General features: G+C 39.4%; 1 protein-coding gene across 2 annotated transcripts; it reads left to right on the top strand.

The window, feature by feature from the left end:
• The first annotated feature begins 888 nt into the window (after positions 1–888).
• On the top strand, positions 889–15,243 carry DIO2 (iodothyronine deiodinase 2). Of its 2 annotated transcripts, none has more exons than XM_030831939.2 (2): positions 889–1,185; positions 9,575–10,150. In XM_030831939.2, exons 1-2 carry the CDS (start codon positions 964–966, stop codon positions 10,148–10,150), a joined length of 798 nt encoding a protein of 265 aa, XP_030687799.1. In that variant the 5' UTR covers positions 889–963. The 2 variants fall into 2 exon arrangements, with proteins under 2 accessions (XP_030687799.1, XP_030687798.1); XM_030831938.2 differs by having other exon boundaries at positions 891–1,185; positions 9,575–15,243.
• Positions 15,244–25,066: the final 9,823 nt, after the last annotated feature.

The following is a 25,066-nucleotide window of genomic DNA, read 5'->3' as shown; positions in this document are numbered from 1 at the left end:
CAAAGTTTGGGAGCATTTCCTGAAAACCCTCAAAGGTATTAATATTTTTCCCTCTCTCTCTTTAAATCACAAAGCAAAATTCCACTGTCCCTCTGCCCCCCACCCCACCTCCTAAAAAAAAAAAAAAAAAAGTTGCCGAGTTTTGCTTTTCTATTCACTGCAGTCCTGGCCAAAGTAAAGCCCTCTTTCTCAATGACGTCAAGATCTTTACCAAGATTAGGCTTTCATTTCTCTATTGCAGCAATTAGCCAGGGAATGTATAAAAGGCTTCAGGGAGACTCACTGGGCTGCAGAGAGAGGCACTTTGCACCACAGACAGATAGCACGAAGGAAAAGCCAGAGGGAGTGAGGAAAAAGAGAGAAGTCAGTCAGTCGCTCCTGAGGAAGGGAGAGAGTGAGACAGGCTGGGAGAAGGAGAACAGAAAGTGTGTGTAAACGGAGTAAAGAAGGGGAAAAACTACCCTTAAAGCACATTTTAAAAACTCTGGCAATTCTAGAAAGAAACAGGCTACGTTTCTGAACATAGAGACAATGAAAAGCTAAAGAAAATTTTGCAATCTCTGCCACAGTCTCATAGGTGCTTGGAAATGAAAGTAGAACTGCCTGTCTTTAACCGACTCTGAGAGGGGTAACTGGATTAGGGACGGGTACGCCAGTTTTTTTTTTTTTTTTTTAACATCTTAAATCCTGAAAAAAAAAAAAAAAGCAGCAGCTCCGAATTGAATGAATTGATGGGCACACTCCAACTGCTGGGCTGGAGAGACTGGACTTGGTCTTGCCATTTCTGCTTCTTTGAAAAAGGAGACAACTTGGGCTTCCTTTTAATTTAGTTTTTCTCCCTCTCCCCCCACCCCCAACCTCCCCCCTCCCCTCCCCCACCCCCTCAATCACCACCCCCCTTTTAAATAAGAGGGTGAAGGGGAACCAGAGCGCACAAGGCAACTGACCCAGGAGGCAGAGAAGATGGGCATCCTCAGCGTAGACTTGCTGATCACACTGCAGATTCTGCCAGTTTTTTTCTCCAACTGCCTCTTCCTGGCGCTCTATGACTCGGTCGTTCTCCTCAAGCACGTGGTGCTGTTGCTGAGCCGCTCCAAGTCCACTCGCGGGGAGTGGAGGCGCATGCTGACCTCAGAGGGGATGCGCTGCATCTGGAAGAGCTTCCTTCTCGATGCCTACAAACAGGTGAGCTGCGCCGAGAGGGGCTTCTCCGCAGGGCGGCCGGGGCAGGGGCTGGAAAGTGGGGGGCCGGGTGCCAGCTGGAGCACTGGAGTGAGAACGGTGCAGCCCTATTTGGGGGCCTAGCGGTTATGCTCAAGGTTGCTCCTGTGTCTGCTCTCTACACCTGTCACACACAGTAGATCTGGGGATGACAGGTATTAAGTCACAGTGACTGCGTGACCTGAGAAGGAGTCTTCCTAATAAGGGTCGTTAATGGCTTGCTGTGACTTTGGAGTGGGAGGTATTGGTGCCTGTAGAATAACTTTGAGAAAAGTCAGAAAGTGTTGGGGGAGGGCAGACGGCTGCATTTATTCTGCTCTTGTCACGAACTGGCATTTTTTGCTTGATGAAAGGCTATGTGAGGTGCATTAGGAAAGACAGTTCAATGGGTAGGCATTAAAAAGCAAGAAAAAAAGAAAACACCACTCAAAACTCTCAGGGAGCTGGCAAGATTTCACAAAATAATAACAGCAGGTATCATTTAGCAGAGTGGCTGCTTCGTTTCTGGTAGAAGTAAGAGTTAATGAGAGCAAGCCTGTGTGCACCATCATCTACCTTGATTTGGATTAGAACCTTTTGAAGCAGTTATTAGGCACTGAGTCTGGACTTACTAGATATCTGTTTGAAGAAGAAAGATCTGAGAACTAGCTGTCAAAAATCCAAACTTTGTTAGAGAAACCACATTTGCTTTATTTCTCAAAAGTTAAGTAAGTTGTCTTAGAAAGAGCAGATAAATCTATGTTTCATGGCAATCTCAAAGCTCTTATAACTGGTGCCTGGAACACTGTAGCAGTCGCCTCACTTACCTGCAGAAGCTGCGTCCCAGGGGCTGCCCTTTCAAAACCAGAGTGATCTTTGTTTCTAAGTGAAGCATGCTGTTTGGAGATGGTGACGCATCCTCAGCTCAGATCTTCTTAAGGGGCAAAGAGGAAAGGGCACTGGTCCTTTGTCAGTTTGCTGTCTCTCCCTGTGCCCGTGGGACTCCTGAATGTCCCTGGGCTTAGGAAGAATTGACTCATCTGGCAAAAGCTAGTATCAAAGCAGACATTCTTGGTTTTCCCTAACAGTATTGAGAGACCTTGTCCGAGATGCCAGGAAGGGAGTTTGAGAAGAATATGGGAGCTAGTGAAGTGGTGTACTATAGGCAGGCAATACCTCAGAAACAGAGCCGGAAAACTCAGAATAAGAGGGGGAAGGAGAATGAGTCCTCCATAAATAAATACTAGAAAAATAAGTCTAGAGAAGGAACTTATGCTTACCAAGGGGGGTAGGGTGGGCGGGAAGTGTTAGATTGGGAGTTTGGGATTGACATGTACACACTGCTATATTTAAAACAGATAACCAACAAGGACCTACTGGACAGCACAGGGAACTCTGCTCAACACTCTGTAATAACCTGAATGGGAAAATAATTTGAAAAAGAATAGATACACGTATTTGTATAACTGAATCATTTTGCTGTACACCTGAAACTAGCACAATATTGTTAATCAACTGTACTCCAATATAAAATAAAAATTAAAAAAAAAATCTATGCACCAGGAATGGAAAAGAAGTAATTTCTAGTAGCAAGGAATCCAGAGTAGGATCCTTCCATTGAAAATCAAATAAGTGTTCAAGACGAGAATACTCATGGTGGATTAGGGAAGTGTTCCTACAGTACATGTCTTTGTTATTGAGAGCAACCTGCAGAAGGTTGGCATTTGTTGTCCTAAAGACAGGAACATAGTAAGAGCGCTTCTTAGTAAGTGAAAATTTCTTTATAATAGTTCGAAACGATGCTCAAAGTTCTAACAGTAAAAACTCACTTTATATTATGTACATGGGGTGAATGGGAGATGTGGGAAGGACATACTGAGATGATCATTTCATTTCCACAAATGCATACGCTGAATGTGAAATGTTCACATTTTGTTCTGGGGGTAGAGAATTTGGAGGAGGGTGGGGTGTGCACGCACAAGTATGTCAGGCATGTTATGAATTAGGAAGTTCCCTCATCTATACCTGTATTTCATAGGTGTTAGGAGATAACAGGGCAATGTCAGTTATTTGGTCTCAGCATATTAAACTCTTACTTTTTGCAAAGACAAGTGACTTCTGCCTATAAAAGAAAAGGCACTGCTTTGGAGAATTTTACCTGTATGCATGTATATTCTCACATAAAATATGGGGGTTGATGTTACCCACAAATATTAAGTGAGGTCGTTTCTCCTATTAAGCAGCTTATTGAAATAAAAAGGGAAAAGGAAACAAATGCCTCTAATAAACTTGATCATTTGTTTATTTTTTCACCAATGTATAGTGTTTCATTGTGTCGCAATATTTCGTTATCCCTACGCTGAGAGACTGAGAAGGATGAGTAATTTGTTTTCCTTTTTGCACACGGTTCGTGTATTCTTCTCCTGTATTGTTTCTGTCTACTGATTTGATTAGTGACCAAGTTCATGACTGACATTATTATGTTTGCTTTTATGACTTATATAATAGCTGCCAGGAGAAGAAGCAACACAAGAACCCATATGTCCAGAGATAAGGCTGGACTGGGTGTGTGATGGATGGAAGCATGGTGAACACAGCTTGCACTGAGTTTAGGTCTCCTTCTGTCTCCAAGTGTAGCAAGGGCGGGCGTTCGCGGCTGTGGTGGCACTTGAGGGTCACTCAGAATCTGTGAAACAGATTGAATCACTTCCCCAAATGCTACTGTCACCTGTGCCACTGCCTTTGGGTGTAGCCCTGTCTAGAGACACACTGGAGGAGTCTCTGTTTGAGACGGCATCACAGTGTTTCACAATCCTGACTTGCGTTATTTTGAGGCTGCCACCCCCAGAAACGGAGTTTTGCAGGGTGAGGCATGTGCACACGCCATACGATGAGGCATGTCATTTCCAATTCTCCCGGTTGTTGAATGGCAGATACTTGGGAAGCTATTTAGAGAAAGTGCAGTAAAAGCGCTGTGCCTGTGTTTGGCTCCTACAAGAGGCAACAAAGAAATGTAAACAAATTAGAACAAAATAAAACAAAAAACCCTTCTTCATTAAAATGTTGAATGGGATTTAAAATTAACTTTATAGGGAAGCCCTTAAAGACAGTTTGGGTTTGGTTAGAGGGAGGTCCATGCAAGATTTGGAGGAAAAAGAAAATCTACTGAATTTTGTGAGAGACTGAGGTGTATAACAGATGTTTATTATTTAAGTTTTCCCTAGTCAGTGTCATTGCATCTAACACTGCATCCTTGTGCTGGTGCTCAAAGACTCAAAAATACAACCAGTAAACAAACTACTCTGTCTGGGAGCCTGGCTCCCACCTAAATGAAGTGTAAAAGTAAACACACAGTATAGATGCTGACAAGCAGTTTAGCTTCTACATGGTCAATATTGCTGTGGCACAGAAAACATATTCATTTGAACATATAATTTTGGTTTTGAAAGGGTCTCTTTAACATTCTCTTCCTCCTCTTCATTCACCTCAGCCTTTTGACATTCGTTTCTACAATGGAAAATGGCTCTTTTAAGAAAGAAACATTCCGAAAAGAACACAAAGAAGGCTACAGCCAGAGCTTGTCCATCACTTGGATAAAACACTGGGAAGTGATAGAGCTTAGAGCTATATTTTTCAAGTTACAAATCAACAAGAGAATAGCTAACAGGGAATTGAACTCAGAGGAAGGAGTAGGTAGCTTATCCTTCAACGCTGATTTATTGGGCCAATTTGAATATAAATGGTTAAAATGCTGCTTAATAATTGTTTGGCCACATTTGTAAGGACATTGATGTAGGCTGGTCATTATTGTCAAAGAATTTGAAATTTCCTGACAGTTAATAAAGCCATTCCAGGGCTTTGGAGAGCAAAAAGGATGTGTAAAAATAACTCTGCCACATACCTACCCCATTTTTATCATCTGCTTTGCTTTCTATCTTGAGATTAGGTGATATTTTGTCCAGAAGCCTTTCTCAGGCTGTGGAAGAGAAAAAAAAAACAAGGTTAGTAGTATATGCTCTATTTCCAGCTTCTCCTTGATGAATGGTTCTTTCTTTTTTTTCCCCTTGCCCTGCATTTCACAGTCCACATGCTAAAGCAGCATTATCCTTTTCCCCATGCACTGAAAACTGTCAGCAAAAGGAATCCCATCATCAAGGGAATCAAATATATGTCATATATTTACATTCTTGTTCATATTTATAAATATGGCTATCACAACATTTGAGCTTGGCCCAGAGATGTCTTCTGTTGTAAAAATACAAACCCTTTATTTTCCTCCCTTGTTGGTGTTGTGTTCATGTTGATTATAAAAACATAAGAAAGGACAACCGTAATAGTGCAGATGAGAGAGAGAAAAGTCAGTGATGACGATATTACATTTTACGTATGTCCTTTCTGATCCTTGCAAAATAAAGAGACCCTTTGGGAACATCGGAACTTCAAGACCAATTAGTGGAAATGATGCTTGTGTTTGGGCATTAAATACTGGGCAGGGTTCTCTTTAGAGCGGCTAATGCTGGCAGGGAAAGAGGTACCGACCTAATTACTCTTCCGCAAGAGTAAAAAATGCCTTTTGAATGCCTCTTTGGCAAATATGTCTCATTAAGGACAAAAACCAAACACAAACCCTCTAAGAAGGAGAAATTAAGATGATAGGTAACTTGTGGCCAGGAGACTTTCTGTGCCACTGTGGGAAATTAAAACAAAGTTTGGGAGTACCAGGGGATAACCTGTTTTTGTCGAGCTTCTTTCCTGCAGCCTAAATGTTATTATGGGACCAACTTTATTTTCTTCATCATTCTGGCTTTTTGTCAAGGAATGATTTGCTCCTGAGGAAAGCAAAGATCTTCCATCATTGAAGACAATGGTGGTTCTCCCATTCCATCTCAGCAGGGTGAAAAGCCAAGCAAACCAAGAAACTCTCCATTTGTAACTTTGGTCACAATACGTATTTAATTTTCATGGTGACCGAATAGGAAGACGAGAAATGAACAATAATGTCCTTCTAAAAGATTCTTTTTTTTCAGTTTAAGACAGACTTTCACTTTTTTAATTGTTAAAGTTTTTTTTTCTTTATTGTTGCTAAATTGTCCTCTATCAGCAGTTTTTAGCAAAGATGGACAAATTTTATGATTAGTCTGTGACACTTATAAAAGCAGACTACTGGTCTACTCACATCTGGACTTCCAAAAAATGGGTGTGTGTTTTTCCCTTGTAGTTTTATTAATAGCACTGTTCTTACCTGTGCATTTTCTCTTACCTAGTCATGCTCATTAAAAGGATAATTCTGTTTATGACATTCTGACCTGCAGTCAAGTCCTACGGCTGCTCAACAAAATGAAGAGGATTTGGTTACTTTCATTTTACGCACTGACCAGCTGAGATAATCAAGAACAGATCAACAGCATTAGGTGTCGATCGTGGCGGTACTCTACAGTGGGATCCAGGATTCGCTCTTCTAAATAAGCTGCCTCAGTTAGCTCATCCATCACCCAAATGTGATTGTGTTCAGTGTAGGTTAAGGTTATTATTAAGCCTAAAATTCTTCACTGACCTCTACCTAGGATTATAGCAACAATTAATAGTAACAATAATGTATGTAATAAAAAATTTTAAAGTGTATGTATAAGTTTTCCCCCAGCTTAACAAAATACCAACACCTCCCACCACCCCCCTCCCCCAAATACCAAAGAGCATTACGTACTTGGTAACTTTCCTCACTTTTGATTTTAAAGTTAAGATGTTGTACTTGTTCTAAGTTTTCTAAGTTGAACTAGTCTGTTTGTATTTTGAAAAGAATTATGTGGCTGGATGATACATTGTCACTAAGGAGAAGGAGAAGGTGCTTTACCTTTCCAAGAAAATTAATTACAGGTAACAAGAGTGTCACCTGTGACTGAAGTCAGATTAGATTACTCAGTTGAATAATCAGGAATAATGCAAGGATCAACAGTTCAGCTTGGGTGAGAGTCAGGGGCGACAGAGGCCCATTTAACAAGGCAGCACAGTTGCTCAGAATTCTTAAAAATGACTCAGAAATGCAGGTGGATGTTTTTACCTACCAAGAACCTCTAAGTCTGTAGTCCAGAGATGATTTTTCTCCTGTGTATGGGTTGCTCACTTAATGAGAAGTTGCTAAAACAACTAATGGATTCAGACTGATCTGAATGCATTCAGATCGTTATATCACAGTGTGTTGCAAAACACAGCACAACGATATTGTTAAAAGCAGCCGTCCTAGAATCATTATTGCTATTTGACGTGGGAAACATCTAACGAGAAGGTGATGGTAACGCTACCTATTACCTAAATCTACAAAGAAGTACAAAAAGAACCCATAGATTTAAAAGTTTATAATACCTTTAAAATGTATATATCTTTAAATTTTAAGTATATTTTAAAACCTCAGAGACAAGTCTAGCTCATATAAAACAGTCCAGCTAAAAGTGGCTTATTCGGTTTCTTCACCTAGTGTCACTTGCAAATTAACCAAGAAAATACAAATAAAACAACTTTCTTCCTGATAGTGACTGAAAACAAATGAACTTATTTAAACCACACCAACAGCTTCCTTTTCTAAGAAAGAAATTTGTTATTCTAAGATTTCTTTTAGAAAACTAACAGTACTTGTTTCAGACCTGCCCTGCTAGGATTTTTCACAAGGGAGAGAAAGGGCTTCTTTACCTCTTCCTCTGCAGTTAAAATGAGTTATGCATTAACATCAGATAGAAGCTTCTGAATAAAAGCCCTTGAGTGCTTTTTTTTTTTATCAGTTTGGATTGTTGAGTTTTTAACAATTCACTTCTAAGTGACTTCAATTAACAGCAATGTTATATGTGGTGGTATTTATATGAGGGGAAAAAGTCGATCCAGTTGGAAGTGTTTTATAATGTTAAGGATAGTGTATAAAAATCAACTATACTGTTGTAAGTTGTCCCCAATGTTACTGGCTTTGATTAAAGCGTTCTAGGGGAAGATCCAATTGTATTAATTCAAACTGAAGTAATTGGCTCTTTTATGTTGCCTGCTTTTTATTATCAGTTTACAGATTCAAAGACCAGCAAACTTTCTTTCAGTCTGTGTTCAACAATTTAAACTACGTGCAAAGAGGGTACCTGGAACAATTTTCCTCTATACCTCTTCTGCCTGAGTATTTTATAGTTCAGAGGAACTTGATAATAAAATGTGTGGTAGAAAAGTAAATGGTTTGTGACTTCTTAGATTAAAAAAGTGAAACCAACAAAAAACACATGTAATATGAGAAATTAAAAGTAGAATTCTGCAGAAAGTAAAATTTTATGTTTTTGTTCACTCATTTGTTTGTTTAATGGAAATGGCGAGGTTCTAGTCAAAAGAACCCCAAAGTATTCAGTAGCCATAGAAGTCTTTGGGAAGGATGTCACACTGAGGAGAGCTCAAATCACTTCTAACAGTAGATATTTTTTTAAACAGAGAATTGGTCAGGAAAATAGTATTCTGTTTCACATTTTTGGGCGGCATCTATAATGGCAAACTACACACCCACAATGATTTATAGCGTACAAAGCTCTCTTCCTGTGTCATCCTCCTATAACCGTATGAGGAAGATAGGGGTTGTTATCACCATTTTACAGATGGGAAAGCTGAAGTACTGAAGAGATTAAATGGGAGTAGCTCTTCTTATAAATGGTGGACCCCCGGTTTTCTAGTTCTGGACAGGAATAGAGCCCACTGGTACCCTTGTCCATTGGTTGAGCTTAAATGACTTAGTATCAGGCAAGAAAATAAAGGTCTTTTCTGAGTACTTTAGAATTCAGAAGTGGGAATACAGACAGAGGTACTATGTCCCACAATTCTGGTAATTTATTTTAAAGTGGACCATTCACTTTTTACTTTTAAAATGAAGGCAAGGACTTCCCTGGTGGTCCAGTGGTTAAGCCTCCGCAGTACCATTGCAGGGGGCACGAGTTCGATCCCTGGTTGGGGAACTAAGATCCTGCATGCTGCAGGGCACGGCCAAAAAACGAAAAACCCCACAAAAATGAAGGCAATTAATCATTTGTTGTATATTGTGTGCTAAGCACTGACACAAAATAAGGATAGTAAAGAATACCAGTCTCAACTTAATTATGAAGAGAGTTAACTGCAGCGCCTTCAATCATGAAAATAATTACCTTTAGTGACTATACAGAATGAAAAGGACTTTTATTCTCTTCAGGGCCATTCATTATATTACCTGCCACAATGGCTCTTTACTCAAATCAATGTATGTTTACCATATCCTCTGAAGGAAATACCACATTTTATTAGAGCCAGTTGTTTCTATACAGAGTGAATTAAAGTGACAATGTGTTCAATGTGGTATTCTCTCCCTCTTTCTTTTTTTCACCACCAGGTGAAACTGGGTGAAGATGCTCCCAACTCCAGTGTGGTGCATGTCTCCAATCCTGAAGGAGATGACAGCAGTGAAAATGGTGCCCATGAGAAAACAGTTGATGGAGCTGAGTGCCACCTCCTTGACTTTGCCAGCCCTGAGCGCCCACTGGTGGTCAACTTCGGCTCAGCCACTTGACCTCCTTTTACTAACCAGCTGCCAGCCTTCAGCAAACTGGTGGAAGAGTTCTCATCAGTGGCTGACTTCCTGTTGGTCTACATTGATGAGGCTCATCCTTCAGATGGTTGGGCGGTGCCTGGGGATTCTTCTTTGTCTTTTGAGGTGAAGAAGCACCGGAACCAGGAAGACCGATGTGCAGCAGCCCACCAGCTAATGGAGCGTTTCTCCTTGCCGCCCCAGTGCCAAGTTGTGGCTGACCGCATGGACAATAATGCCAATGTCGCTTATGGGGTAGCCTTTGAACGTGTGTGTATTGTGCAGAGACAGAAAATTGCTTATCTGGGAGGAAAGGGCCCCTTCTACTACAACCTTCAAGAAGTCCGGCGTTGGCTGGAGAAGAATTTCAGCAAGAGATGAAAGCTAGATTAGCTGGTTAAAGGTATGATTGTAATAGAGATTTTTTTTTTTAAGTTATGTAAAGACAAGGAAACTAAGAACTGAATCCACTATTTCAACTGAGTCCCATTGTCTCACTGAAAGACAGGAATTTACGTGTCAGAAGAACATAAACCTCTAACATCTCGATACTACTTTCACCACTCAAATGGCTTTTGGCTAAATAGTAGCCCCGTTACTTCTCTTCCTGGTGAAAAGCCCTGAATGAAAAGATCCCAAGATGGAGAGGAAGAAACCTTGTTTCAGCATGTGTTCCTTTCTGCCCTGAAAAAGAAGTGATACCTCTGATTCATGCCTTGGGACCTGAAGAAAAGACTTACCTGAATAACTACCATCCTTGTTACTATATGGGGTATTGCTTAGGCTTTCTTCAGCATGGATAGAGCCCAACTGGATAATTCCCAAATGTTTACTTATAATGAATCTTCAAGCCCAGGCCGTGTGGTTAGGACCTTGGTGTTTAACATGTCACAGTAGTCTCTGATCTTCTAGTTTCTAGCCATGTGGTGCTCTACGCCAGTCTAAATATCCCAGAACTCGCAGCTATATTTGCAGATACCAAGAATGGTCCCTACCTGGAGGGTTAGAATGATCATCTGATCTCTGATGGTTACTTTCTAGGCAGGTGGGGAAAGTGCTAGAAGAAAATCGAATTGACAAGCTAGGAAAAGGAGGCGGCAGAAGGATTAGGAGACTTCATAGTGCTTCACCTTGCAACTGTAGAGAGTGGGACTAATTTGTTAGTCACAGAAACATGGAAACATACACAAAGCTAGAAAAAGAAGAAACTCCACTAAAATAGCATCAAGAATATACGTATGAAATCAATGTATTTATCATATACTCCTAGATTGAGGAGAAGGAGAGATTGAGAGGGAAGAGACGCTTTAATATTTGTATTACTTTTTGAAACATGTTTGTGGTGTGTACATTTTCAGTAGGTGAATTATACCCCATGATGCTGATGAAAGGTAAAACCAGTGGGTCCAGTGGTGCTGGTCTATCCTTCTCCATCCCTACGATTTTGCTCTGGTCCCACTCCTTCTTGGTCTCGGTCTCTATGGCAGTGTTCTCTGAATGCTGAGCTCAGCAGTATATATTTTATATATACACATTCTCAGCTGCTGTGGGATGTAGGTTCCCTGGCCATTCAGCTGCAGCACTGTTTTTCTCCCAAAGTAGGTGAACTGTAATGAATGATAGGTGAAAACAAACAAGGTTTCTTCAGGAGCAAAATGGAAGAAGAGTAAGTTTGAGACAATTCCCATCAGTGATTTTGGAGGCTTTGCTATAAGGCAATTCTCAGTACCATGGAATTCCCATTAATATTTGAATTTGGACTTGGGTTTTCCTTTGTTCCTCTTAGCTGAGGTATAGTAATCTAAGGCCTCTATAGTACATTTTTATAATGCTATTTTAATATATACCATATTTCTCTTTAAAATGAAGATACTATAGTTTTACTCATAACTAATATAAGTAATAACTAATATCCTAACCTCCAAAAGAATAGACCAACCAATTTTGTATCTTAATTTTTTTATTGTAAATTTGAGGATGTTATCAAATCACAGTATATGGCCATATTTATATGTACAATCAAAGGTTCCTATGACCATTCCATTAATAATTGAATCATAAAATAAAACTAATAGAAAAAGATATCTAAAATTGAAACTACCTTCCTGAACTAGTTGCCTGAAATGAGAAAAAAGTGGGAACTGAGTGTACAAGAACCAAAAGTCTATTTTTTTTTAATGGAACAACATAATAGTCATATCACTACATAGTTTATTGTTTAGATATTAAAGCACCATTTTAACTGATTATTTTTAACTGCAACATTTAAGTTTCCCACTGTTCTAAATTCTACAAAATGCGCCCACAAAGGAACAAATTTTGAAAATGTGACATTATCTAATGAATTTCTGGAAAATCACATTGAGAATAGATTATTTCTGAGTCCTCAATAGTTAAACTCTGTGACTCAAGGCTTATCGGCGGACCCCACTGATTTTTATCTTCAAAATGGTGTTGAGATTTATGTGGTACCCAGGAGAAGAAAAATGAAGAATTGGTGGCAGCCCACTCACACTGTTGTCCTTAAAATTCCCCTTTGTTCTACATGTACAATAAGGGAACAGGATGTTAGAGATGCTGGTGGGGGGATGAGATTTGGCTAAGGCAGGCAGTGCTAGTCGTCTGGGGAAAAGGATGATGGGAAAACTACCCAGCTGTGATATATTTTTAAAGAAAGAGAAGGTTGTGTGTGTGCAATTCTTCTCCCTGAGGATAGGGCAATGGAGAAGTGAAGCAGCGGAAGTAAACATACAGAGGCATAGGCTGACTATCAGGGACAAAGATATGTTCAGTGGAACATAGAAGAGTTACTGGAAGAAAGGCTTTAGGGGGCCAGAAGAGAAAGTAAATTGACAAAGCTCAGGAATCCTACAATATGTAGAATGGCTTGATGTTATCAGAGTTAGGATAAGCCTATAATTATGTAACTTATTTATCTCATCATGAACTTTTATGATTTCCTGTGGTGTATCTTTTATGAACTTAACAAGAACTCATTATTTGAGATAGAGGAGAATCAATGTTTAGCTGGTATGTTCAGAGAAATTATTAGATTGTCAATACCCACCCTACCTATCCTATCTTTTATAAGGTATGTTTCTTTGAAGAATTGTAGTTCCTATTCTCACAAGGCAAAAATTATAAGTTATATATATATATATATAAACTTATACATTATAAGCTTATATATATAAACATATATATATGATTTCTTCTTTTTAATACTTAAACATTTGCCCCCCACCCCATAGGCTATGTTTACATGGAGCTATCAGTTTAGTCTTTTAAACTGGATTAGCTTGTCCATTGTAGAAATAGTTTCCAAGCAATTTTAGGTATTATTATAACATCTGGATTTACTCAGACATTTAGTGTTTGAAAGACTTATGTCTTGGAACTATTCAAAACTTACTTTATTTTATTGCTTAGAGAAAACATTAGTGGAATCAAGGATGACTTTCTTGAATGGGCATGACTGAAATGTCTGCATGGTAGGGTAGAAGTGTTTGATACAGATATTAAAATGTAACTGACCTCCTCAGAAGCAGGTTAGTAATGCTGTTCTTGCTTTGTATAGCTAAAGTTACAGTCGTTTAACTCATATGACTTTCGATCTCTGGTCCTTTGTCTTCGCCTTGTTTATAGAATGTACCCCTGATTTTTGGTAACATCAACTTTGAAATGGTCTGTTGATTTAGTTAAGTTCTCCTACCATTAACCAGGAAATGCTGATTCTGTGATCAAGGAGAGAAGAAAGGCCTGCTGTCTTTCATTTTGCCTGAGTGTATTTCACTTTTTGGGCTCTTGAATAAAAATTATGAAATATGGTGAGGTCATGCACGGGTGCTGCCTTGATGCATAAAATACCAGAGAGGTAGGTTAAAGGCAATGTCTACGCCTTTTGGAAAACTCCCAGCTGGATACAAGGTGCCCTCAGCATGCACTATGGGCCATGTCCGCAGCAAGAAGAACGCACTGATGTGCAGGACTTCCTGTTCTGTAAATCATAAGAGGATAAACATGGACTTTTATTCTACCTAATTTCTTATTGATAGTTGGAAGATAAGCTTAATTAGAATCACATGGCCATTGCAAAATGGAAAATGTAGACGCTAACTTCTGTCCCACTGAAGAATTAATAAAAACCTTTACCAGCACTTAGAGCTTTTCAGAATATACCCAATGTTATGTCTCTGAGCAGTGGAGATTAACAATAAGATTTTTAATTCCAGGAGTTTTTTTTTAAAATGATACTGCCAAAAATCAGAGCTAAAATGTTTTTAGTTATATTACAACCTCCTCTGTACTTCTTCCTTTATCTTAAAAATAGAAGCTAAACCCAGTCTTCCTGTGTAAGTCCAGATGGGGCATAATTACCAACCTCTGCTTGGTGACCCACGCTGTCTTGGTAGTGTCCTGAGGTCCCCTATGAAAGAAGGGGGACAGGGACTTGGAGATCCAGGAAGTTGCTAACTGGGAAGAACTAGGCCCTGAGGGCTTGGTCTACTGATCCTGGAAGATTTGAAAAGAAACTTCTCACCTTTGGAGGAGGGCTGATGAGTGTCATTGAGTGACTTTAGCAAAACATTGGGCCACTTCCTAATGCCTTCTGTTCTGGATAGCACTAGAAGCAAGGTCTCAGACTTAAGATCCAGTTCTGTTCCAAGGTGAGTCTGAACCAATAGAAAGCAAACATGTACAGATCTCCAAACAATACTGCTCGTGCAAGTTGGGGCTCTCTGCCCATCTTGGGCAGCTGCACTAGAACTCCAGGGAGTTCATTTACTATTTGCTGCAGAGACTTCGAAGACCCAGGAGATGTTTAATGAAGTCACTATTTTGGCACAAAACTCCCCTTTTCCCCCAGAAAAGCAAATAGGTGAACACGTAAATGAAAGAAGACCCCAGAGGGGAGTGGCAAAGAAATAAAATTGTTTCAAGACTTCTCCAGACCATGTCACTGGTCGGTGTGGTTTTTGTGTGTGTTAAGATTGGAAGATGTGAAGACATTCGTATCCAGTACTTTATAACCAAAGCAATTAAAAGATATTGGGTAGGGAACGTTGGCCAGTTTTGTTTAAATTTGCGTCACATTATCACCAGACTCTATCACTAGCCCAAGTAATCGGGCGCCCAAACAGGGAGATTGGGATGTGCAGAGGTTACTAGTGTGCAAATGATAACTACTGACGAAAGAGTCATCGACTCAGTTAGTGGTTGGATAGAGTCACATTCGTTTGCCTCTGCCCATCTTTGCCTCCCTATCAAGGAGAATATTCGGGGCATGATGCTATGAGTACTGGGTAAATGTGGTGAGAATGTGTGTGTGTATATCTCTGCTTCTTAGCTGCAGAAACAGAAATGCTTTGGAGATTATCAGTAGAAATCAGTTATTATATTGGTGCTGAGTGGTACATGTGCTTTTAAATTTGTTCTTGTATTTTAATAAACTTTGAATAAAAAGAATAAAGTTACTCTTTGGTTCTGTTTGTTTATTTTTAACTTACTCTCTAGACCTTGCCCCTGGCTGGAATATGTTCATGGTTGACAAGGGAAAGGGAATCCATCATTCTAATATTTATTCCTTGGTATTTGTGGGCAAAATCACCAGCAATGCCAGGTTATTTTAATCTCATGCTGTGCGCCAGAGTCTTCAAGGAAATCAAGACAAGTTAAAAGAAAATCTTCAGATACTTTCCATATTCATGAACAAGTTGCACACAGAATTAATGGAAAGGGGGGCTGTTAAAGAGACTGTGGAGCAAACTTTTACTTTGTTACATTTATACCCCAAGTTTCTAAGTGCAATAAAAAAACTTTCAAGGAAGTTGGTTAAAGCAGTACATATAACACACACTGTATGTATGTATGTGTGTGTGTGTGTGTTTGTGTGTATATATATGCGTGTGTGTATACTTCGTTACATGATCAGTAGTACAATAGTGTGTGATAAAAACATCAACATCTGAAAACATTTATATCAAGCACTTTCCACTATGCGAAGATATAAAGGATAAGAATGGTTGGTGAAGGCAGTGGCCTGTTAATGACAAGGAATATATTTGCAACATGGTTAAATATGTGCATTTTGTTCCCCAAAACAGGTGACTTAACCACAGTATTAGTATCTGAGACTTCTGCTCATATTTCCTACACATAGTAATTAATATTTGTAGTGTCATATAATATTCCAGAATTTTAATGGAAATTTAAAGAATCATTACTTTGATAACTACTGACTGAGTTTCTATTCCTTGCAGGGTGCACCCTGTGCTAGGTGCAATGGGATGTACAAAAGCAGTAAAACTAAACTCACAAAGACGTGACTCACTCAAGGCACCTGTCATGGATTCGTCAAAACTGCAAGTGACAAGGGCTTCCCTGGTGGTGCAGTGGTTGAGAGTCCGCCTGCCGATGCAGGGGACACGGGTTCGTGCCCCGGTCCGGGAAGATCCCACATGCCGCGGAGCGGCTGGGCCCGTGAGCCGTGGCCGCTGAGCCTGCGCGTCCGGAGCCTGTGCTCCGCAACGGGAGAGGCCACAACAGTGAGAGGCCCGCGTACCGCAAAAAAACAAAAACAAAAACAAAACTGCAAGTGACAAACTGATGTTAGTCTACAAAAAAAAGTGAATATATTGGCTGATATAACCAAACCTTGCAAATAGTTGGGATGAAACTTACCTCAGGGACAGCAAAATCCAGTGACTTAGAAATCTTCAGTGCTTGCTAGGTCTTTTGTCTCTTCTCTTTTTTGGGTGTCAGCTTTTTCTTTCAGACCAGCTTCTCCTTATGCTGGGTAACCTGGCTGGGGGAAGCTCCTCACTTATTCTAACTATCAGGTGGCTCAGATAGAGTTTTAACCTATCCCGAGGGAAGGACTTGAGCTGGACCAGCTTGTGTAACATGCTCACTCTGTTGTCAAGGGAGTAGTGTCTGTTACCAGAAGGACAGCAAGAAATGCTGAGAATATACAAGGTATCAGAAATTAATTCAATGGCTACTATTTTTAACTTCCCTAAAAATGAGGGGCACCTCAATAAGTGATCGGATAGGTACAACATTAAAAACAAGTTCAGAGAAAGGATAGAGCTCTCAGGGGAGACTTTGTGGAGTTTAAAAGGACTTGAATTGACCTAGGAGGATGGGCAAGATTTAGATGGAGAAGAAGATGAATGTCTCCCATTTAATCAGTATGTATTTACAGAGTGTCTATTAGTTGGGACTAAGAAGGCCAAAGCAGTCATAAAGACACTAAAATATGTCGATGATTTTTAGAGGGGAGAATTCAATCCAATTCATAAAAATTGAGAGAACTGAGGATAGGAGATACGTTTTGTATTTCTTTGTATTTCTTCCTCTTTGGGGTGAGCAGACAGTTAAATAACCAACAATAAAGTCACCAATGAATGTTTGGGCACCTGTTGTCGTAAATAAAGCACTAGTCATCAAAACATCAAAACCTACCTTCGGTGGGTATATATACAAATGGTATAAAATATGGTTTCCCATACTGTCAGTGTTTATAGTCTGGCTGGTAAATGAAAAATCTAAGCATCATAGTATCTAATGTATAATCTTCAAATATACTGAACTGTAAAACCTTGAAGTTTTGCCATTTAACTCCATCTAGAAGGACTTGTAGAAGGAACTGGAGAAAAAGAAACATAGAAAAGGGTGTTTTAAAAATAAGGGCGTCTTCCAGCCAGCATTGAGCCCTGAAATATATTCCAGGAAAATTTGTAATAAAATTCCTTAGTATAATAATGTGTTGCATTGGGGCATTTTGCAAAGGCATTCACAATCCTTTCCCAGTTTTCTTTCCCAGTTTTCACAGGGGTGAGGATTCACTGTGGTTTAGTCATCTTGGTCAAGATGTGGCCTAGATTTATGCAAGAGACAAAAGGAAGATCTGCTAGAGTAGAATAAATTCCCAACATACACTAGTGAAAAGAATTGAAAACTTAATCAGGAAAATGCAGGGTCTGTTATTATGAAATTAATGAGCTGTCCTGGGTGAGCCTGCACATCTAGACTTTGGGAATTCATGGTTCTACCTTCAGGAACCAAGACTGGCTAGAGCCCTGATCCCCTTGGAGCCCAAACTGACACTTGTACAATGTAGCTTAAATACCCAGGGGTGACAGTTCTGGGTCTTGCAGTTGCCTAGGTCTTCTAGAGTAGTGGCAGAGATTTCAGGTACCTCTTGACAAATGGTAGCCATTTTAACTGGCCCAAACCAGGGAGAGTGGACTGAAAGAATGCTAGGGATCCAGGAACCCACCCATTCCCATTCCTGCTTCATAAAAGGGAGTTTGGGGATGTCCCTTGCGTTCCAGTGGTTGGGACTCCACGCTTCCACTGCAGGGAGCTGGGGTTCCCTCCCTGGTCGGGGAACTAGGATCCCGCATGCCATGCAGCGCGGCCAAAAAAAAAAAGTTAGAAAAGGGAGTTTAACTTCTGTTTCCTCTCCTGGCTTTGCTCCTCTCCTTCCAAAAAAAAATAAGAACTTTAGCCTAATGCCATGATTATGGATATGGGATGGAATGGAGTGGATTGTGTTGTTGATTTAGTCTAGGTAATTGAGGCAAAAAATCTTGATTCATATATTTTAGACAACACATGTGAGGCAGTTTAGGCAATTTAATAACATGTGTACAGACCACAGGCCTAGGTGTCCTCATAGGCCACTCCTGTAGGAGGTGGCATCCCCAATAAATGCTGCAGGATGTCTATTCATCAGGTGTTCCTACTTCAGCCACCAAGTTTTCATTGCTTTTTGTGTTTCTATTTATCTATACCTGATAGGTTGCCCTTGCTACCGTAATTGTTTGAGGTTTAGGTGCTCTACCAAATTCTACTGGGAGGGGTGCATTGTAAATGTCTGGCATAGGAAAGTTTCTTTAAAGTGAAGAAAATCCTAAGGGAAAGTTTAGGAATTTCCACCCTCTGATGGTACTAGGGGACCATAATCCCCCATTTCCAACAGTCATCACCCTATAGAGACAAACCTCCCTTGCTTTTGTAATGGCTGCACTTTCCTTCATCAAACCCAACACTAATTTTTTTTTTTTTTTGGTCAACTCCACTACTTACTCTACCCATTTAAGTGTGCTCCCTATTATACTTGAAGGATGTATAAGTAGAGGCTGTATGTTGTAATGACTGAAATCCCCTAAATTTATTCTTTACCACTATTTCTTATGGAAAAATTTCTTTGGGCCTATGTATTCTCAGTTTGTGCACATTTCTGAAAAGCATCTCCCTTGGGTATAACCGGGGAATGCCTACTCATGTTTTGTTAAGTTCTAAGTTCTGGCCTGCATGCACTTCTTCCATTGTTCTGGTGCTCAGGGCTTCCATACAGATGGTGAGTGTTATCAGGCCCACATTTTAGTTGCACCTTCAGAAGATTTGTCATTTCCTGTTACAGGTGGACACTTCTATGGATATCTATAATACACATTGGTAGTAATCTATGTAGTTCATCCCATGGCATAAAATGGTTACCTTCTAAACAATAGAGAAAAAAGAATCCCCTTGTTTAGTGAAGACGAGAGATAGGTTGGATCCCTATTGAATTATCAATTCAATTGTGACCAGATAGAGTAGACCAGGCCTGTTCCTACTGGGTGTGTCATAATTATGGAAGAGACATTAAGAAATTATCCAGGGTAAAGGTTATTTCTGTTTCTTGATGATTCAGGTACATCTAGTTACACCCGTAGCCCAGAAACACCAAACGTGTTTGTATGCTGGTTTTGTGTGGAGCTGGAAGGCCTCCAAGTAACGTGCAAGTGGCAATAATCCCTTGAGTGTTGTGTTGCTTCACTGACTTCTTAGTCATTCTTTGGAAATATTCTTTGGAGTCCTCTAAAGTCACCAGTGACCTCCTTCTAATCTAGACAAGTCCACAGGTAATTTTTTTCCCATCCTCACTCTCTGTATTTCACAGCATGTGGCCCTTCTAAACTCTTATAGCTTCTTTCTTTTTTATTCTTCTCTCTTCCCATTTAGTCTATTAAAAGTGGATGTTCCTATAGGATTATTCCTATCCTGTTTTTCTCTTGTAGACTTTCTAAAATAAGGAGAGAAGACATGTCATTGCGAATTGCACTAGTTAGCATTAGGTCTGCCTGTGCGTTAGGAGCAGAGACCTAAAATAATAATGACTTAAACAAGACAGAAGCTAATTTTTCTCTCTCATGCAAAAATCCTGAGGTAGGAAATCTGCAGAAGGTAAGGAAGCTGTGTTCCATGAAGTCTTGAGAGATCTAGGCTTCTTCTAGCTTTCTGCTCCACCCTCATGATGTCTTATTGTTCTTATATACCCATATCCCAGGCAGAAGGGCAAAAAGGAAGAGAAAAAAAGGGGGGGGGGTAAAGTATGGGTGTATCAGCTATCTTTTAAGGAGATTCTTAGAAACATTTTTATGGACATTTCCACTTATATCCCATTGGCCAGAACTTTTGTCACAAGATGACCCTACCTGCAAAGAAGGTTAGAAAATGTCTTTATTTTGGACAGCCATGTGCCCACCTGAAATTTTTTTTACTGTAGAAGAAGGAGAAAACATATCTGTAAATACATTCTCCTATGTTTTCTTCTAGCATTTTAAATATTTGCTTTTCATAAGTATGTGATTATCTACCTGGAGCTAATTTTGTCTATGATATTAGGTAAGAAATCTAATTTGGCTTTACTTTCCTAACAGATAATTAATTATTACAGCATCTTTATATTTTTTTTCTTCCAATGGTCTATAATGCCCGTTCTGACAAGTTTCCAAATATGCATGGGCCCATCCCAAAGTACTCTAGTCTGAATTTTCCTCATCTATTTGTTGTTCTCTAAACCAATACTTTATTACATCTTTTTTATTATTATATTGAACTATGAGAAGTTAGCAATATTAGTTTTTGCCCTATAAAAATGTCCATTTCATATGATTCAAAACTAACACTATAGTTTCATAAAAAGCTTTGTTATTACAAATTCCTTCCCCGACTTTCCTCATACATACTTGTCTTCCTGAGGAGCATCTTGGTTATTTTTGGCACTTTGCTCTTTGATATAAATTTTAGAATCAATTTTCCAAGTTCCAAGAAAGAACATTTTTAGCACTTCAATTAAAAGTTTGTTGCATTTCTAATTATTTTTTGGGATAATTGACATTTAGGTGGTATTGCATCTTTCTATACATGAACATGATATATCTTTCCATTGGTTTACGTATTCTTTTTGTTTTTCAATGAAATTTTCTCAATAAATGTCTCACACATATTCTGAAATGTTATTTTGGTGCAATATTTTGGTTCTTTTTTTTTCAAATTACTATCATTTCATACACAGATATTCATTTATATTTACTTGCATATTTACCAGTTCATTTCTTGCCAATCCTTCTTGACTATCAGGTCTACCTCGTGAAATGAGTTTCTTTTCTCCTAAAGTTCATTCTTTAAAACTTCTTTTAGCGATGGTGCATTTGTAGTAGACTTTTTATCTTTATTTTCTTTTTATTTAAAAATATCCTTTTTCACTCTTGTTCTTCAGGCAGGGATATAATTATACATAACTTTTGGAGATATTATTCTACTGGTGTTTCCAATATTGCTGCTGAGAGTCTGTGAACAGTCTGTTACCAATTTTTATGCACTTTTCCCTTCCTCTGGCTACATTTTAGATTTTCTCTTTGACAATAGTGTTTTGAAATTTTACAATCATGTAGTAAAATGGAAATTTCCTGGTATTTACTCTTATTAGTATTATTGTGCTTCCTGAATTGAAGATGCATGTCTTTCAGAGAGTCAAAAAAATTCAAAGCCATCAATTCTTTGAATATCAATTCTCTTCATTTCTTTATTTTTTCCTCTGTTAAAGGTGCTGCATTTTTTTCTTTTTTTTTGAATTTTTCAGATCTGTCTTATGATTTTCTTATGATTTCTTCAGTTCTCTCTGCAGTTGTGTCTAATCTGTTGTTTAACCAATCCACTGAGTTTTGAAGTTCAAAATTCATGTTACTAATGTATGAAAGTTCTTTTGAGTCCTTTTCCAAATGTTCCTTGGTATTTCTTGAAAGTACCATGTTCTATATTCTTATTTTTAATTCTCTCTTTACCCTCAAAACTTTTAAATCATATTTTAAGATAATTTGTACCTGATTATTCCAACATTTGAAGACCATGGGCTGTTTTTCTCTGACTTGTTGTTAGTGCGTTGTTTACCTGTGTTTTTGATAATTTTACTTTATATTCTTCCTTTTTGCTGATATTAATTTATGGCGTTTCTGAGGAATCTAAGTTAAGGGAATTATTTCTCTAGACAGGATTTGTGTTTCCTTCTGTCAGGTGTCCTGGGCCGCTAATAACCTAGAAGCCCTTAAAAATTAATTTTGCTTGCAGTTTACTAGAATACAAAGGTAACATGTGTTCAAGTCCCTACCCCATGTGAGGGCAGGCTTGTCATTATGAATTTCCAATGCAGACTCATTTTTCCTTTCTACCAAGACCTAAGGCAAACTGGTTCCTCTGTTGCTCTCTTTCCCAGTGGATGAATCTTTTTCTGGCTCACATTTTTACTGAGTGAATATCCCTTCAAGTAACCCAACTTTCTGTAGGAGTCTCAGATTTGACTTATTACTGTGACCCAGACTGAGGTCTTCTCACCTTTCTTGGTCTTGGCCATCTAGATTTCTGCTGTCAGGAGATGCCCATAGGCAATCTGTGACTTTAGCACTTGCTTACACTCAGTTTCAGGCTTTTAGGCTTTTTTTTTTTTTTTTTTTTTTTTTTTTTTTTGCGGTATGCGGGCCTCTCGCTGTTGTGGCCTCTCCGTTTGTGGAGCACGGGCTCCGGACGCGCAGGCCCAGCGGCCATGGCTCACGGGCCTAGCCGCGTGTGGGATCCTCCCGCACCGGGGCCCGAACCCATGTCCCCTGAATCTGCAGGCGGACTCTCAACCACTGCGCCACCAGGGAAGCCCTAGGCTTCTTTTTTTAAACCTGTGAATTTCTCTTACTCTTTTGTTGCTCATCTATGCCTTAAAGTCTGTTTGTTTTATTTTATCCAGAATTTCTCAGGGTTTGTAGTAGAAGGTCTTTCTGGAATATGTAGCTGATCCTATTGCTGAAAGCAGAACTTGATGCTATTCATTTCTATGGAATGTTATCCATTCTAATCATTATTATCATCAATTCTATGCTAATGACAGTGAATCCCAAATCTATGTCTTCAGACCTAAACTCTCATCTGCTTTCTATTTCCTTTAGGCATTTTTAAATATGAAGTAGAAACTTGAGTATTTTATCAGCTGTTAAAGCTCAAGGTGTTCAAGGTGGAAGTTATCTTATTCAACAAACTGCTTCTCCCATCAAACATTGCTACTTGGGCTTCCCCGGTGGCGTAGTGGTTGGGAGTCCGCCTGCCAATGCAGGGGACACGGGTTCGTGCCCCGGTCCGGGAGAATCCCACATGCCGCGGAGCGGCTGGGTCCGTGAGCCGTGGTCGCTGGGCTTGCGCGTCCGGAGCCTGTGCTCCGCGACGGGAGAGGCCACAGCAGTGAGAGGCCCACGTACCGCAAAAAAAAAAAAAAAAAAAAAAATTGCTACTTTGTTATTTTAACAAGTCAACATTATTCCTAGCTTTTAGCCTGTAAACCTTGAAAATACTAGAAATGATTATTGCACCTTCATACCCTTTATGCAATCTGTCACTGTTTCCTCTCTTTGACCCAATATCTATATCATAAATTATCATTTTAAATCCCTACTCAGAATACAAGATCTAAGCACCTCATTTAAGATTAATTTGATATAATTTTAATGCATCTAGTATCTATTGATCATCTGCTTTGTGAAAGGTAGTATGCAAGCTGCTACAGATGATACATAAGAATTTCTGTTTTTGAGCCAGTGCAGCATATGGTATTTTAACAATTAAAAATGATTTTCAAGTATAAAAAAATGCTACTGGTATTCTATCAAATGAAAAAGAAAAAATGTTTTCACTTTTGTAAATAAGGACATCTGTAGTTAGACCAAAATACATTTGAATGGTGAAATTAGGATTCAAATTTATATCATTTTTCATATTTTTTGCATAGATTTTCTACAATTACCTGGGATTATTTTTATAGTAACAAAAAAAGCAAACAAATGCTGTCAAGAGCTTGGCTGGAGCCGTGTTTGGAGGACTTGGATACCAGGTTAAGGGGTTTGGAAAGGTTCTTGGCCAATGGGGAGCCACTGAAGCTTTTTAAGAAGGGAATTAATGTGAACAGATTTGTATTTTGAGAAGATTAAGACAGAAGTCTTGTTATTGTTTAGATTGGATTCAAGTGGAAGAATGACCGGAATTTATTGTTATGGTCTAGACAGGAAGTAATAAGGGCCAGAACTACATCTCTGAAGCAGGGATAGGAAAGAGGAGAGACATTTGATCTAATAGAGAGGAAGGTCAAGGGGACTTGATGACAGCATTAATTGTTAGAGAGTTCAGGAAAGAGAGAAACTGAAGAGGTATAGAGTCAAAGTTATTGGGAGAACAATGCTGCTCTTAGCAGGGATAGGATAGTGAAGGGAAGAAGGAAGAGGAAAAAGTGTTGAATTTGATTTCAAATATGTTAAATCTCTGTTGTTGAAGAGACATCACATCTTTGGGATTTTATGGAATAATGGCTGCACTCCACCTAAAATACTCTTTTGGAGCTGTGATGGTCTCATTGAACGATCCTTCCCTTCCTTGACAGCACATGAGCAGAAATCCAGACACTCGCAGCTCCCTGTGGCTAATGACCCGTAGAAGCTCCTGCTGCCTTCCCTGCTTTGAGTTTAGAGGCATAATTCTAGACTCAATGTCAAAGACTTCACCTGGGTCAAAGCATGCCTAGGTGATTTCTGACATTCTTGGCCAGCCAGCACTGCTCTTGGACCATGGCAGCTAAGGCCTCTGACCTTGGCTCAGCACTTTATAGGGTCAACCTCTCAAATAGGGTGCGCTCCCTACACTAGACCTCTCCTCAGTTCTGTACTGCTCTGGGAACCTGAGATGCTGAAGGCAGTTCTCAGTGCTTACTCAGTCCTCTTCCCCAGTCTGTCCTCCCAAGAGTGAACTACACTGTTGTTCTTTTTCTCTTGACCCCAAAGTAGCCAAAGGGATAATTGCTTTGGAGGAGGAATATGGATTGAGGTGGGTGTTCACTCCATGTGGCTAAGGCTCTTTGTGGTGAAAGATGGAGGCAGATGTGGAAAAGAAGGCGAGTGGGCCATGGTATGGGTTCTTCATTTGTACTTTTGCAGT

This window comes from Globicephala melas, chromosome 2 (genome assembly GCF_963455315.2).
Source record: "Globicephala melas chromosome 2, mGloMel1.2, whole genome shotgun sequence".
Lineage (NCBI taxonomy): Eukaryota > Metazoa > Chordata > Mammalia > Artiodactyla > Delphinidae > Globicephala > Globicephala melas.
The sequence above is the reverse complement of the archived record's forward strand: the minus strand, read 5'-3'. Positions and strand labels throughout refer to the sequence as shown.